The sequence below is a fragment of the Setaria italica genome, chromosome IX (assembly GCF_000263155.2).
Source record: "Setaria italica strain Yugu1 chromosome IX, Setaria_italica_v2.0, whole genome shotgun sequence".
In the NCBI taxonomy this organism is placed as follows: domain Eukaryota; kingdom Viridiplantae; phylum Streptophyta; class Magnoliopsida; order Poales; family Poaceae; genus Setaria; species Setaria italica.
In genome coordinates, this window is record NC_028458.1 from 14,644,851 (window position 1) to 14,659,691 (window position 14,841).

Below are 14,841 nucleotides of genomic sequence, written 5' to 3' on the forward strand. Positions count from 1 at the left end.
TTGGTCACGCTTAGCGATATTTGGTTCGGTGCCAGGTGGTGGTGCAGCTTCTGATGTGTGGCATTGTTTATTTATTTTCTAGTTTTCTTTTACCTTGTTATAACCTTCCATGAATATAATCTTTTTTCTACTGTATCAATAGAAAAGCGGTGCTGTTCGTTTAAAAAAAGATAGCATTATCGTTTGTCATTTCACTTTTGCCCTACCTTAAATTTTGTGTTGGGTACCCCACAAGGAGGAAAGGTGAGTAGTATAGTATATAGCACCACTATCTATCACCGCCTAATCTTCGAAGACTACTTCACCTATTGTTTTTATGCCACAACCCACCGCAAGGTGATGAATGCCTAGGTCGTCCATACACATAATTGAATTCATTGGCATCTTTGGATCACATTAGTTTCTTTATCTTCTCCATGCTCAATCTGATTAAAAATAGCTATCCTTGTTTAACTTCCAACTATAGTAAGGACATATTATTTTACTGCGTTAAGTGTAAAGAATCCATATGTACAAGAGCATACGACTGCCCTGTTCTCGCCTTACACATGCTAGAAGCTCGCATAGAGTCTATACGGTCCTAAAGAATGGGGCATCATGCTGGTTAACTGCTTCCTGTTTTGTTCGAGAAATACGTTATATTTTTGACGAACAGAAATACGTTATATTTTTAGTTGTGCACTGATGTTCAGCTGCGAAGAAAAGTCCATGGCCCTTGTGCAGTCCCTATCCTGGAAGAAAAGGACAGAGCAGTACTGTAGCCATTAGTCAATATTTAAAACAAAAACTACACTACATACAGCTGGTGTAACACGAGATTCAAGCACAATGTTTGGGCAAGAAAAATCAAAACAAAGATACGCAGATGCACTACCAAATCGAGCTAAATAATGTCATTTTTTCCCAAAAGATTTGGTTCTCTCACAAAGGCGATTTGTGTGTTTATAATGGTGCGGCATAATGCACCGTTTCAAATATCATTGATGGAAGTGGGCACTCACTATTCTTGGTAGATGATAGAGAGCCAAATCTTGTGTCAGAACAAACTGTTTCTCTTTATCTAGGATATAGAAGAATAGTTGGATTCTTAACTTGAGAACCGTTTGAATTGGATCCGCAGCTCTTGCTCAAATATCAGCAGGTTTTTAAATGGAACAAAGTTGTATCTTGGTTGGCTTAAGAACATACATGGAGGGTTTCAGCTTCTGTGTTAAACTGGATAATAAGATTTGAAGCATTCATGACCAAATAAAACGTTGGAATGGTTGGATGATTTTACCTCCAAAATCCAGCAAACATCCGGAGGCTCATGTAGATCACCAAAGCTACCCAAATTCCAGTAAAACCGCTATAACTTGCTAGAGTGAGTATGCAAATGATACTGACAATACCAACAAGGACCTAAGGATGCAGAATTCAGTAAAATTTATAGGAGAAAAAGTTTTAAAAAATACAGGACAACTAGAAGAATAGAAGTTTGTCAACTTGCCATTGAGTAGGCAGCATATCCAAAATCTGACGCTCCATAATTGATACCATCAAAAACAAAAGCCAAAGCGTTGATTGGTTGAGTAAGACAGACAAACTGGACAGGGAAAAAAATCAAACAGTTTAGCTGAAGAAATTTTAAGTAATAGTACTACCTCCAGTCCTTTCGGACATGGCTCATTTGCCCCCATTCTTTCCTAATTTCTCTCTTTTTGACGAAATTCCTAATTTCTCTCTTAAAGGCTTGCATGCAGATTTCTCTCTCTAAAGAGTCTCAGGAAACATGCAGGAGTAGTCAAAGGTGGAGGAAATGACAACAAATATGCAGAACATCATGTATACATGATCCTTTTGAAAAAGCTTCCAGCATCATGTAAAGATGACCTGAGGTAGCGTTCGTTTCAAGCTATCAACATCAAGAAAGATAATATGAACCTAACACTAGCATATCTGAGAATTGCCATACTCTTAGCATTCAGTATACTGAAACATACCGGTATTCCTATGTAGATATGATGCAGTACACCCTGATCACGTGTAAATAACCCAGATCCTATACGCAAACCAATACCAAGAAGTATGCTTAGGAGAAGTCCCAAAACCAATGCCAGCTGCAAAATAAGAAGTGAGTCCCTAAGGCCATGGAAAATGCCTCAAATAGAAAACCAAGATAATATACCTGTAAGACACGCGAAGCTGTGGCAGTAGCCTTTGGATAGTCCTTACGAGCAAATGCACTTGCAAGTATAGCCTGTTGAAATGCAATCCGGATTTATGAGCAATAAACCAAAAGACAAGATGCATGTCACATCACTCCCAACATATCATATAGGCATTATCCTAACACAGATAAGAATATTAGATGCTTTGTATGTTTCAGTTGTTGGCCAGTATCTCATAAATTTGTCTTGTGTCAGTGCATCAAGAAAACCATGTTATCAATCATGTTAATTGCAGCTTAAATGTCATAAAAATTCCAGTAAAAAAGGTTAACAAGCAAGGGACAGCAAAGGGTTTCATTACCTGACCAGCAAAAGCCAATCCATCCGCAAGGAGCGAACAAGCCAACCAGGTCTGCAAGCAGATCTGGAATGCAGCCATTGGAGTTGAACCTAGTCGTGCAGCCATTGACGCAGATAGTGTCACACAACATGTTGCGGCAATAACTCGTGCAAGCAACAGAAAACCTAGTGTGAAAGGGGATCTTAATACGATCAGTATGAGATTTAAATAATCATTGAAGACAATATCTTCAATGTAGAATTAAATGGTGCATAGCTCAAATGTAAATAAGGAAAAAGAAGACTTGTAATGACAATGTCAACTATAAACCTAATGAGCAATTTTTCCGTATACAGACAATCCTGGAGCACTAATCAGTACAGTCTTCTACAGTGGAAAAGAGTATTATATCTTAGTTGGAGTCAAGTGCATTAGGAACAAATTACCATTTTTAAGAAACCGACCAAACTGCAGGTGTTTCAAGCTGGGTGGCAACAAATCAATATGTAGCCTTAATCTCCATAAGAGTATGGATGCAATAAAATATCTGCAGAATGTTCCACCATACACTATCACAAAAGATAGAACACAAGAATTATAAACTTTTGGATGTAATGTGACTCCCATCTCGATAGGTAAAAAGCAAAGGTATGCATCAAAAGAAACAATAGCACTACTTACTGTGATACAACATGAGCAATGGCCGCACCCCTGACACCGTATTGGAACACAAACATAAATATTGGGTCCAAAACTATATTGATAGCATCTCCAGCCACTGGCCATCATAAAATCATTAGACCCATCAGGAAAACAGAAATCCTTCCAAGAAATATTGCCACAAACCATTAACATTACATTACTCATCAGGTAGCTTAAATATGTTCAACTCTCAAATATTATCTTGAATATATTGCAGTCGATGTTGGACCCTTCAATCCAAATTGCATATTTGAGAAATGGATTGAAAAGAATGTGCTCAAGAATATTGAGAGTAATGTTAAGAGCATCAAACTACAGCTACTTGGAGAAGTGGAAAAGGTTCACTTTACTCCTCTCAATTATCGACATAAGTTGGTGTAATTCAGATGTTCACATGGCAGATAACTTAACATCCAAAACTGGTTTGCTTAGTGGTTGTATGGCATGAACTTAGTTGGGTGTGGAATTGCCACGTATGAGCTTCTATGTCACACGGGCTTACTAACATCATCAAGTCAAAGAAAACACTCTTCTCTGCATCTTTTTCTTCTATCCATTGGGGGTTCCTTTGCTTTCATCAGAATTCAATTTGCCAAGTATATACAGTTTACTGTTAAAGAAATGAAATATTACTATACCAGTTGCATATAGAGGCGTCTTCGTATCCTTAAGTCCACGGAAGACTCCTTGCATTGCCAAAGATAAAAGAACAGCAGGAGCACCAAGAGATCTGAGAATCAAGTACTGTAATGCGGGCTTCATCATAGCAGAATCCTGTTGGAAAATAGAAATTCCATTCAATAAGTACTCGCTAATGGGGAAAAGCAACAAAAAGTAAATCCCGAAGGCCAAACAGATTCTTGCTAAAATTTTCAAAATCTTCACAGTTTTCAATTATTAATCTGATAATGACACTACTCTATTGCAAAAGTTTCTTACTAAACTAAACTACAAGAACAAGTGTATTCCAACTTTTCTGCACTGGAAGTTTTAGGAACCTAAGAGAACATTTATTTAGCTAGTTAAGTAAAATAGCAATAGCAGTGTCCTCAATCAAAAAGAAATTGGTAAAGGTAAAGTTTGTTCTGTTGTTCGCTGCTATAATTTCAGAATTATAGGGAAAACCATTATGCTATCATTTTTTTTGTAAAACGGATTAAATAACATCAATAGTTAAAAAGGCATAAAGAAAATGTTACCGGTGTTACACCCATGTAGCCTAAGATAGGTTTTGCAGAGAGAACAAACAGTAGGGTTTCAAGTAGGCCGAGCACCCCACCAAGTAGTAGTGCTGTAGAGACTGATGGAATGTTTTTCCTCTTTTGCTCAATATTGACCTCGCATGAGTCAGTTTCAAAAGATGATTTGCTGGTAGTGGCACTAGCCTCTGCAAATAAATTTTAAGGTGTCAAGAAAAATATGGATTGACCATCTGTCCATGCTTTTTAAAAGATTACCTTCAGAAGAAATCAGTTCCTCCATTTCACTATTAGAAACAGCGTGTTCATTTTCTTGATTTATTTTGTCTTTGTCTCTGCCATTGGACATAGCATCCTCCTCAGCAACAAATGATGTTGTGACACTAACAAGGGGGAATATTGCAATTCTTGAAACTTGATTAAACACAGCAATTGCTACACCTACAGCTCCGAGTTCAACCGGACCTGTTTGTCAGAAATGAAAAGATATTAGACCAATGACATTACCTGCATAAAATGCCCCAGCGGTCCTGAAACTTGTCCTATGGTCTCATCTAGGTTCGTAATCAAGCTTAAGGACCAATGCATTTATAAGGGGAAAAAGAAGGAAAAATGAATGTGTGTGATTATGGTAGCAGAAGTGTATGGTTGACCGTCAATTTGCTTTCAGCTAGAGAAAAAGCTTTTTCCAGGACCGCAGAGTTAGTTCAACGCGTATAACAAGGAGAATTTGGTAACGGAATTGATTATAAAAATGATATGGCCTATATAGACCACAGTTATCTGCCAAAGCTTCCATTATAGAAGACTAAAATGAGGTAATTATTTATTTTCTGTTCCAGCTATATGAATGCATTACCAGGTTAATGCTAGTTAATCTTATCCGAGCCACTGGTTTAAACAAATTTCTTGATCGAGTAACACCTCCAGTATGCCAGTATGGGAATTTAATTTGGAATTAAAGAGAACCTCTGGAAGGATAGTTTATAATAAGCCAGTGTCAAATGTCAACAGGACAGAGGCAGTACCATACTGCAAAATAAAGAAGGGGGAGTTGTGGGGTGGAAACTCTAGCGATCTAGCCACCTCCTCCACTGATCGTACCTAGATTGCGGCTGTAAACAGGGGCTAGGCTGCTAGCACATCATCTCTGCGTTTACGGTGTTGCAGTCCTGTATGTATCGATACCATGGAGGCGTTGTTGCTGTTGCTACGGTGCTGATGATAATTTTGGTTGGTAAAAGGAGGAACAAGAAGAAAGCACAACTGCACAGGTTTGACCTCTATATATAGCCTTTAATAAGAATTAAGGAGCAGGCAGCTAAGTCAGTGGTTCATCAAATTTTCTTTCAATCAGCAGGTGCAAAGCGTGGTATGTGGAAAGTCTCCGGTCTTAACCTATTTTTAGTTTCGTTCTCGGGAGCAAGCTAGGACGGGGTGGAGACTTCGCAATGACGAGACGACGGAAAGCAAGGAGAAAAAACAAAATAAGAGAATTATATAAGGCAAGAGCCGTTTCAAAAAAAAATTAAGGCAAGAACAAACCTATGTGGCCAATGAAGGCGGTGTCGACGAGGGAGGCGACCGGGTCGGCCATGAGCGCGAGCGCGCCGGGCACCGCGATCCCCATGATCTCCTGCCCGAGCTCGTCCCAGCTGAACGCGAGCCTGCAGCACGGACCAGCCAGACCAGCCGGAGGGGGATGGAGATTAATAGCGGGGAAGAAAGGTGAGCTCCGAGCTCGACGCGCGCGCGCGCGGAAAAAAAGAAGAGAGAAAGCTAGCTGGCGATCATCGGATGGCTCACCTCGCGTCCCGGAAGAACACCCTGAGCGGGTGGTGGTGGTGCTCGTAATCGCCGGCCCCTTCCATGGCGGCGGCGTCGTCGGCGCTGCGGTCCAGGAGGCTCTCCTCGCGGGAGCAAGCGCCGCCCGTGTGCATCGCGAGCGGGCCGAGCGCGACGCCGCCCACCTTTGCGAGTGGAATCGGAAAGGGAATGGAATTTCTTGTTTCAAAAAAATGAAAGGGAATGGTATCGTGGATGGGTGCGCGCGCGTGGGTGGGTGGGTGGGTGACACGGGGGAAGGCATATGTGCGCTTGGCCTGCGTGAGGAGGAGGACGAGGCGGCCGGGCTCAGTTGGCGCCTCCCCGCGGCGCGGGCTGGGGCGGGGCGAGTGGGCGCGGCGGGTTCCGGAATGAGATTGGTTTTCTGATTCGGTTGGGACGCTGGGTTGATTTGTGTGTGCCGGAACCGGATCAGTCGGTGCAGTGACGCACAAACCGGGATCAGTCGGTCCTAGTAATGGTTTTTCAACAGATGCTAAACGTTTGTAACAGAGCAAGTGCATGTCAAACGAGAGGAAGAGGATGCAGGCAATGCGGGCTTGTTCGGATGGAACTCTGAGCCAGGCAGCAGTCGCCAGGCAACGATCCTGACCCCAGGCTGACAAAATCAAGCGCCTAGATGCGCTGCCGGGTTCAGGCAGCGTTTTGTGGACTCCATCCATGCCTGGCGGCTGGCGCAATCGGACTTGGTGGACTCGCCGCCGGTCACGGCCACCTATGGGGAAGCAGCCACCCCATGCGAGGTGCTAAATTTTAGAATATGAGGTGCTAAACTTTAGGAGGGTCACATCAGATATTCGGACGCTAATATGAAGGAAAATACATGTCAACAACATGGATGTTCTCAAACCAGCTGTCAACACCCATGTAGAATTTTAGACAGAGCAACATATTATACTTAATGAAGGATGTCAAACTAAGTTTTTTAATCCAAAAATAAAGGAGTCTTAGCTACTAAGCACATGACAATCAGTTTAAACTGAAATAATGGTTATTGAATATCTGATATATGGTAACTCAATCATAATACTGATTACAACGACTAACGAGTCCATTCCCAAATCAATCAAACCCGATCTTGGAGTTCTGATGCCGATCAAAACTCGGTTCATGATATCTTGAAACTTGACAAAATGAAAATCAGATGTAGGAAGGGTAAAGCATCTCTGGAGTTCAGATGCAATTTTACCTGAGAAAGGTTGCAAGAGGTAACCTGCATACACTGCAAATAAAAGCTTTGCATAAAAGAGAACATCAACTCTCAGTTAGCAGTCTGTAATCTATAGTTAGCACCCATATAACTGGGAGAAGATCTCAATCATCTCAGGACTCTGGGTTCCAAAACAGAATGGAATTTTTCAGGAAGAAACTTAACTTGTTTCTGATATTTCCCCTCTGAAAGAATAGAAAACAGCAACTTGGCTGTGGAAGCTTCAAGGGAGAAGTCCTTCTCATCAATTTTGGTGAGGTAGGCCCCAGCCCTTTGCACCTCCCCTTTCTGAAGTAGCCTTCTAACTACAGCATTTAGCGTCCGTGAGTTGGCAGGACATCCATTTTTCTCCATAGACCGAAACAGATCATCGGACTCTTCTAGCAACCCTTCTTCTATATGACTTTGTATCATTAAGCTGTAGGATACTATATTAGGTACTAGACCATTGGACGAGATAGCAGAAAACAGGCCCTTTGCTTCGTCAATCCTGCCAACTTTCAGCAAGGCACGAATCATTATATTGAAAATACTAACATCAAGTTCTTTTGGACACAGGATCTGAAACATTCTCATCGCTTCATCAATACACCTATTATGACAGAGACCTCCAAGAACAATTCTGTATGTGTCCATTTTCAACTGTGTTCCACTTTCAACCATTCTGTCATAGAGTTCCCTTGCAGCAGAAGTCCTTCCAGCTTGAAATAATCCTTGCAATATTATGTTATATGTAATAGAATTAGGTTTAATATCCTTGCTGCACATTTCTCTGAAAAGAGCAAGCCCATCATCTATCCTTCGGTTCTTACAGTAACCATTAAGCAAAGCATTATAAGTAAAAACACCAGGTCTCAAGCCAATTGAGTCCATACCAGCAAGTTGCTCAATTGCTTCATCCATATTTCCATCTAAGCAATATCCATCTATCAGTATAGTAAAAGAAACAACAGTCGGTTTCACACCTGTGTGTACCATCTGATCAAAGAAATTCTGTGCTTCCATAACCCTTCCATCTTTGCACAGGTTGTCCATTATTGTATTCAGGAACACGGCATTGGGATGGATACCTCTATTGACCATTTCAAAGGCTAGATCCTCAGCCTTCTTCCATTCACCAATGCTACAGAGACCATGAATTAGCGAGGTTAAAACTACGATGTTAGGAGACAATCCTTCAGCGACCAACTGATTGAATTGGGACATAGCATCCTCTACTCTGCCTGTCTTGCAAAGTATGTCAATTACCGTGCTGTAGCTGACTATATTTGGCTCCAGACCATTCTGTCGCATTTTTGTAAACGCAGCCATTGCCTTATCCACCATTTCATGTTTACCGTACGCACATATTACTATGTTGAAGACATGATGACCAAGTTGAATACCGTCTCGAACCATCAAATCGAGGAGATTGTGCATATCAACAAGAGCTCCTTTGGTAGCGTACCCATGAAGCATAATGTTGTAGGTAGTAACGTTTGGTTTTTGACCCCTCCGGACCATCAAATCAAAAATCTTCCTAGCTTCTGTGCATTTTCCAGTCTTACAAAGATAGTCCATCAACAAATTATAAGTGATAGCGTTTGGTTCACGGCCACTTCCGGACATCTCTTTGAGCAGTCTCACCGCCTCTTTCAACTGTCCTACAGAGCAGTATCCGTGTATCAGACTATTATAGGTGGCACTATTCGGCGTAACACCACTATCAAACATGTGTCGTAGAACTGCCTCAGCCTTGTCCATTGCTTGAGCCTTGCACATGGCATCAATGATTGAGTTGAATGTTATAACATTTGGTGAAATCCCCTGACCCAACATTTCTTGAAACAGGATGTAAGTTTGCCCCAGTTTACCCTCTTTAAAGAAGCCATCAATGACAGTGCTATATGACACCACATCAGGTGGGCAGTTGTATCCATCATCAGCCATCATGTGAAGCAGCTCGAGAGCCTTCTGACTCTTCTTTTCGGTGCAGAGCCCCTTCATAAGAGTGTTGTAGGATAAAACGTCAGGTGTGCATCCGAGCTCCTGCATTCGTCTGAGCACCATGTCCATTGCGTCGCTCGTCCTATTGTTGTCACAGAGACCCTTGACCAGCTGATTGAGGGCGATGACATTCACCATCCATCCCATCTTGATGACTTGGCCAAAGGCAGATAAGCCGAGGTCCACGCGGCCTACTTGGCTGAAGCAGCGGATGATGATGCCAAAGGTCCAAATGTCGCAGGCCACCTTATGGACCCCGGCCCTGGCCATGCGGCCGTAAAAGGATACAGCGAGCGCGGCACCGTCGCGCACTGACGACGACGAGTCCGCGCGAGCGACGGCGGTCAGGAGCTGATTGAAGGCATACACCGAGGCGGGCCTGGCTTGAGGAAGCAATTCATCGAACAGGTTGAGCGCGTCCTCCCGGCCGAGGCTTCCGGAGCGGTAGCGCTCTCCGATGATCCGCTCCAATTGAAGGCACGTGCGGCCGGCAGGCCTCGCCCCGTGCGACATGCCCCGATCAACGAGCTTCTGGTGGGATGAGGCGGCAGAAGGCCGGAGTGGATGGTCCCGCCGCCGGCGTCGCCTCCCCGGCTCCCCCAGCGAGCCGTTGGTTCGGTTCGTTGCTTTCGCGAAAGGGAACGCCGAGGGAGAGACCGCGTCCTAGCAGTCAGGCACTGGACTGTATTGTTTTTTCAGCGTCAGCATGCACATCGTATATTCTTTACATCAATTTCTAATGCCGCTACTCAATCCAGACTCTGTTCAATTTTTTTTATTTTTTTATTGCAGGGAACTCTGTTCAAACCTTTGAACACAGGTAAACATGCCATTTCGAGACTCATGCTGACCTGCTCTAGTTTTTGCTTCCTAAGCCATGCTTGAGAAATGACCTGTTGGGCACTACATATAGGCATGGCATGGATGAACGACTAAGGGAGCGTTTGGTTTCCTCAAGCTAAAGTTTAGTCCGTGTCACATTGAATATTCGGAGACTAATTAGGACTAAATATAAGTTAATTATAAAACTAATTGCACAGATGGAGGCTAAACGACGAGATGAATCTATTAAACCTAATTAATCCATAATTAGCAAATGGTTACTGTAGCAGCACATTGTCAAATCATGGATTAATTAGGCTCAATAGATTCGTCTCGCGAATTAGTACAGGGGTTCTACAATTAGTTTTATAATTAGCTCATGTTTAGTCCTTCTAATCCGAATATCGGATGTGACACACCTAAAGTTTAGCACCTCGTATCCAAGCACCTCGTATCCAAACACCCCCTTAATAGATTCGTCTCGCCGTTTAGCCTCCATAATGAGTTTTGTAAATAATCTATATTTATTACTTCTAATTAGTATCTAAATATTCGATGTGACCGGGGCTAAAAATTTAGGGGGAGTAACGAAACACCCCCTAAATTTCTTACTCATAAAAGAGTCATGGGCTCACAATAACGTACAGCATCAAGGCACAATGCTGCTTTATTAAAACCAAAAACTTAATTAAAGCATAACAGGGTCCAAATAGTTCATCGGCACCAAGCAAACACATACTCCACAAGGTCTCAACTTCAAATGAAAAAATGTTTCAGAAACAAAGGCACTTGATACATGACAACAGTTCATGTTCATCCCATTTCGTTTCACCGCAAGATGCTAACGAGGAAACAACAAGCCCTCTTCAGATCTCTGCAAAACTCGGAGCTTCTCCGCTGCTCACTGCAGCTGCTCCCGGAACACCCTCAGCACGTCCGCGAACGTGACTATCCCGGCAAGGCGGCAGTCGTCCTCCTCCTCGAGCACCCACACGTAGCTCACCCGGTGGGCTAGCGCCTGCACCATGACGGCCACCAGCGAGCTCGCGGGGCTGCACACCACAGGCTCCTCGGCCGACCGGCGCCCGTAGCTCCCTGAAGACGGGCGCCTCAGCAGCGGCCGGCCGGTCTCCTCATCGGAGGACGAGGAGGCGGAGAGGGAGGAGAACGACGACAGCGTCTCGTCCTCAATCAGATCAAGCATGGCGTCAAGGCCCTTGTCCTTCAGCCCGGCCTTAACCGCACGCAGGATATGCTCCGGCGGCGACCCGAAGTAGTCGATGTAGGCCATGAGGTCCGCCACCGAGAGCGTTGCGATGGCCGCGGCAGCCGTCTCATCGCATGCGGCGAGAAGGGCCGGGGAGATCTCGCCGACGAGGTGGCCGTCCTCAGTGACCACGGCGACCGCGGTCTCCGTGGCGACGGCGTGGCGGATGAGGGGCGCGGCGGACAGGGCCGACTCGCCGGGGCGCACCGAGAGGAAGTCGGTGCGCACGAGGCCGAGGGAGGACACGGAGCGCGCGGCGGCATGGTAGAAGAGGCCGATGGAGTTGAGGAAGTAGCGGACGAGGTCCTCCTGCGTGAGCCAGCAGAAGTCGGCGGCGGCGGCGCCGCCGATGAGCTGCTTCTTGCGGCCACCAGCGCGGAGCGGGACCGCGAGCACCTGCGCTCCGCTCAGGATCGCATCAAGCGCCTCCAAGATGCTGCAAAAAAGAAACACCACATTGGTCAGCTGGAAGTGAACTGAATCTATGGCGTAATTAAAAATGGGCAAGACGCGCATGACGAGGACGAGATCCCAAAAGAATAGCCACTTTTTCAAGAAAGATTCGATTAAAACGCGCAATTTTCGAACCACATGCGAAGATCCTGCTTCTATTCGAAGTAGTATCCATCAAACGGCACAATTTCCGGGCAACAAGTAGACGAAAAGATATCCTAAATTGTGAAGCTGGAAGCGACTGAAATCTTGCAAGGAGACAGGGGTGCAAGTCGCAATCTCCGGGGAACCCACACCGAACACACCACAAGATTGTCTCCAGTGAGTCGGACGATTTGACCCGAATGCGGCTTTTTCTTCACCGCATGACAGCCACTTGTTCGAATGGCGTCGCATATTCCAACTTTCCAAGCAGGTAACCAGAGTTCGTTTGGAGGGGGGGAAATTGACGCTAACAGTAACAGGTACATCAATTTATCTTACGAAGGTTGCCTTCTCGTAATATATTTCAAGAAGCAGTTCTATTTCGCAATTTTTGTAGGGACTTTGACCAAAAAATCGTGTCTCCTTTGTGACGGGTTTTTAGCAAACTTCCAATCTTGAACGAGTCCCACGCGTCGTTTGCAGAGATCCAAGAGAGGGGGGGAGGGGTTGAGCCCTTACCTAGAGCGGGGGTCGACGCGGCGGACCTCTCCGCCGCCGTCCTTGGGCAGGAGCGCGGAGACCGGCTTGGCGAGCGCCGCGGCGGGGCGGGCGAGCGCCTCGGGCTCGGTGCAGAGGAAGCAGAGCAGGTCCGCGAGGCCGACCCGGCCGGCGACGGCGCGCGCTGGTCCGGTCACCGCGACGCAGGCTGCGGCGCCAGAGCGGGCCACCCTCCGGAGCGCGGCGGCTAGTTCGCCGGCGGCGGCGGAGAGCGGGAGCGACCTCACGGCCGGCTTGCCGATGCACAGGTCCGACACCTCATTGGCCAGGAGGCTCACTGCCATGCACTCGCGGGGCGGGCCCTGGGCGGTTTCGAGGATCGAAACCTCTCTCAAAGATTTTTTTCAGGGAGGAGGGGAGGGGCGGCGAGGAACCGCGGAGGCGTTTCTTGGTCGGGGGCAGGAGGATTTGGGAGGAAGACGGAAGGGAGGGGAAGACGGAAGGGAGGGGGTTTTTGGTTCTAGCTGAGAGGGGCGGTTTATATAGGCTTTGGGGTGGGAGAGGGGGTTGCTACGCGCTTTGGGTTCGTAGAAGGTCGATGACATGTAGGACCGTAATATGGTGGGCCCGGATGAGGCGAGAGCCGGGTTGGTTCGGGGTGACCTGGGCGAAAAGTGAAACCCCTGCCGTGGTTTACGCGGGTGGTTTACGCGGGGCCGTCGAACGGAGTACGGTTTAGAAGTCGGCTTAGCTGAGCTGACAGCTGAGTCGAGCCGAGCTGGCTCGGGATGATTGCTTACCGGGAGATTTGTGTAACGGGCCCTACTGTTTCGGCAGGTTTGCCGGTGGAGCAAACTGCAAAAACGTTTCCTCCTCCGCTACAGAAAAGAAAAACATGCTAGTACTCGAACACAAAATTCTCTGTTGAAAAAGGCACCCATACAATGAAAAGAAGCATTGGATTATCGGGAATACAAGCAAAAGTTCTTAATTCGTGTTAAGCTTTAGTGAATTCTGAATTGTGCGCTTTATTTCCAGTCAAAAATATCATCAATCAATTCAAATATTCAGTAGGTCATACTGTACTACTCAATAGTATATTGCAAGTACTATTTCTCAGTATCGGTGATGGTTTTATAAGGCTAATCTCAGTGCACAATTTTATTGCACAGTTATCTAAACTAAGAACTAGGTAACTGTATGCCAGATGAGTATCATGGAGATGAAACTTCTCTCTCATCTGAAGAAACTCCCTCTTTTAATTACCTTACCAAGTCAGCAATTTTGCTGATGTAGAATTGAATTTAATGTCATAAAACTCTCATGAAAACTCCCTATCGAGACTGGCCTAATATCGTAAAGTGATGTTTTTAATGCAAGTACCCTTGATCGATCTAAAACTAATGTGCCATAAATGCTAGCAGCCTTGCACCATCTGGTTGTAGGCTTCAAGGAAAAGGGAAGCGTGTACGTTTTATAAAATATTATTATAATCCAGTTATTCGGAACTAAATTTAGGTCAAGCTTATGGTTGCACCAACATTTGGTTGGAATAGTTCTCTCAATAATGGTATTCCCTGTACGGAATGAATCTTGTTTGACATTTTGGTGTTGTGACAGATGCACATAGATCATGAAGTTGTAATGATATTGTGAGCACGGCCTAGTTGCAAACCCCATAAAACCAAGTTTCGATCGCAAATTCACAATAGAACCACCACTTTGTTTACCACCTACGGGCAAACAAGAAAAGAAAAATCGATCGTATGTCACGCAACAACTTCTCGGTGCATCCTCCACCGCCCGATTTTCACCTTAAATAAACAGGCACTCACGCTCATGCATATCTAGCACAATGTTCTTCAAAATTTAAAGGAAAGAAACCCAATAGTGCACAATAGAATTTTTCTTGAAATCAGGAAACGAAACCTTTTTTCGGTTCAAAACATGGAAGATGTACGATGCACGAAACATATGCCGTTAGTTTATTTTTCAAAATTAAAGCACTAGTAGATGATTTATGTAACTTTCGTTAGAGAATTCAGCATCATGTCTTTGTGCGACCGTTTTCCATTATCATAGACTATTAAAGAATGAAAATTCAGCATCAAAGTGGGGCTGACGTGCATATACCAACGCAACGTTCTCTAGAAAACATTATTGCTAGACGGCCGTAGTGCACAATGGAAAAAAATCTAGAACCCATTTTTGGGATGAGGAGAAAT

General features: G+C 44.9%; 3 protein-coding genes across 3 annotated transcripts; all 3 read right to left on the bottom strand.

The window, feature by feature from the left end:
- Positions 1 to 426: 426 nt before the first annotated feature.
- LOC101771859 (protein DETOXIFICATION 42) lies at positions 427 to 6,451 on the bottom strand. The gene is made up of 13 exons (XM_004982657.3): positions 6,198 to 6,451; positions 5,937 to 6,058; positions 4,650 to 4,856; positions 4,392 to 4,579; positions 3,831 to 3,966; positions 3,172 to 3,268; positions 2,937 to 3,037; positions 2,512 to 2,675; positions 2,168 to 2,239; positions 1,983 to 2,099; positions 1,490 to 1,585; positions 1,280 to 1,401; positions 427 to 731 (listed from the first exon to the last, which is right to left on the bottom strand). The coding sequence occupies exons 1-13, from the start codon at positions 6,329 to 6,331 to the stop codon at positions 689 to 691; spliced, it is 1,599 nt and encodes a 532-aa protein (XP_004982714.1). The 5' UTR covers positions 6,332 to 6,451; the 3' UTR covers positions 427 to 688.
- A 758-nt stretch (positions 6,452 to 7,209) lies between these two features.
- LOC101763268 (protein Rf1, mitochondrial) lies at positions 7,210 to 10,409 on the bottom strand. The gene has a single exon (XM_004986394.2). It carries the CDS (start codon positions 9,943 to 9,945, stop codon positions 7,555 to 7,557), a length of 2,391 nt encoding a protein of 796 aa, XP_004986451.2. The 5' UTR covers positions 9,946 to 10,409; the 3' UTR covers positions 7,210 to 7,554.
- A 476-nt stretch (positions 10,410 to 10,885) lies between these two features.
- On the bottom strand, positions 10,886 to 13,121 carry LOC101772270 (CBS domain-containing protein CBSX5). The gene is made up of 2 exons (XM_004982658.3): positions 12,638 to 13,121; positions 10,886 to 11,957 (listed from the first exon to the last, which is right to left on the bottom strand). Exons 1-2 carry the CDS (start codon positions 12,958 to 12,960, stop codon positions 11,156 to 11,158), a joined length of 1,125 nt encoding a protein of 374 aa, XP_004982715.1. The 5' UTR covers positions 12,961 to 13,121; the 3' UTR covers positions 10,886 to 11,155.
- Between the last annotated feature and the right edge of the window lie 1,720 nt (positions 13,122 to 14,841).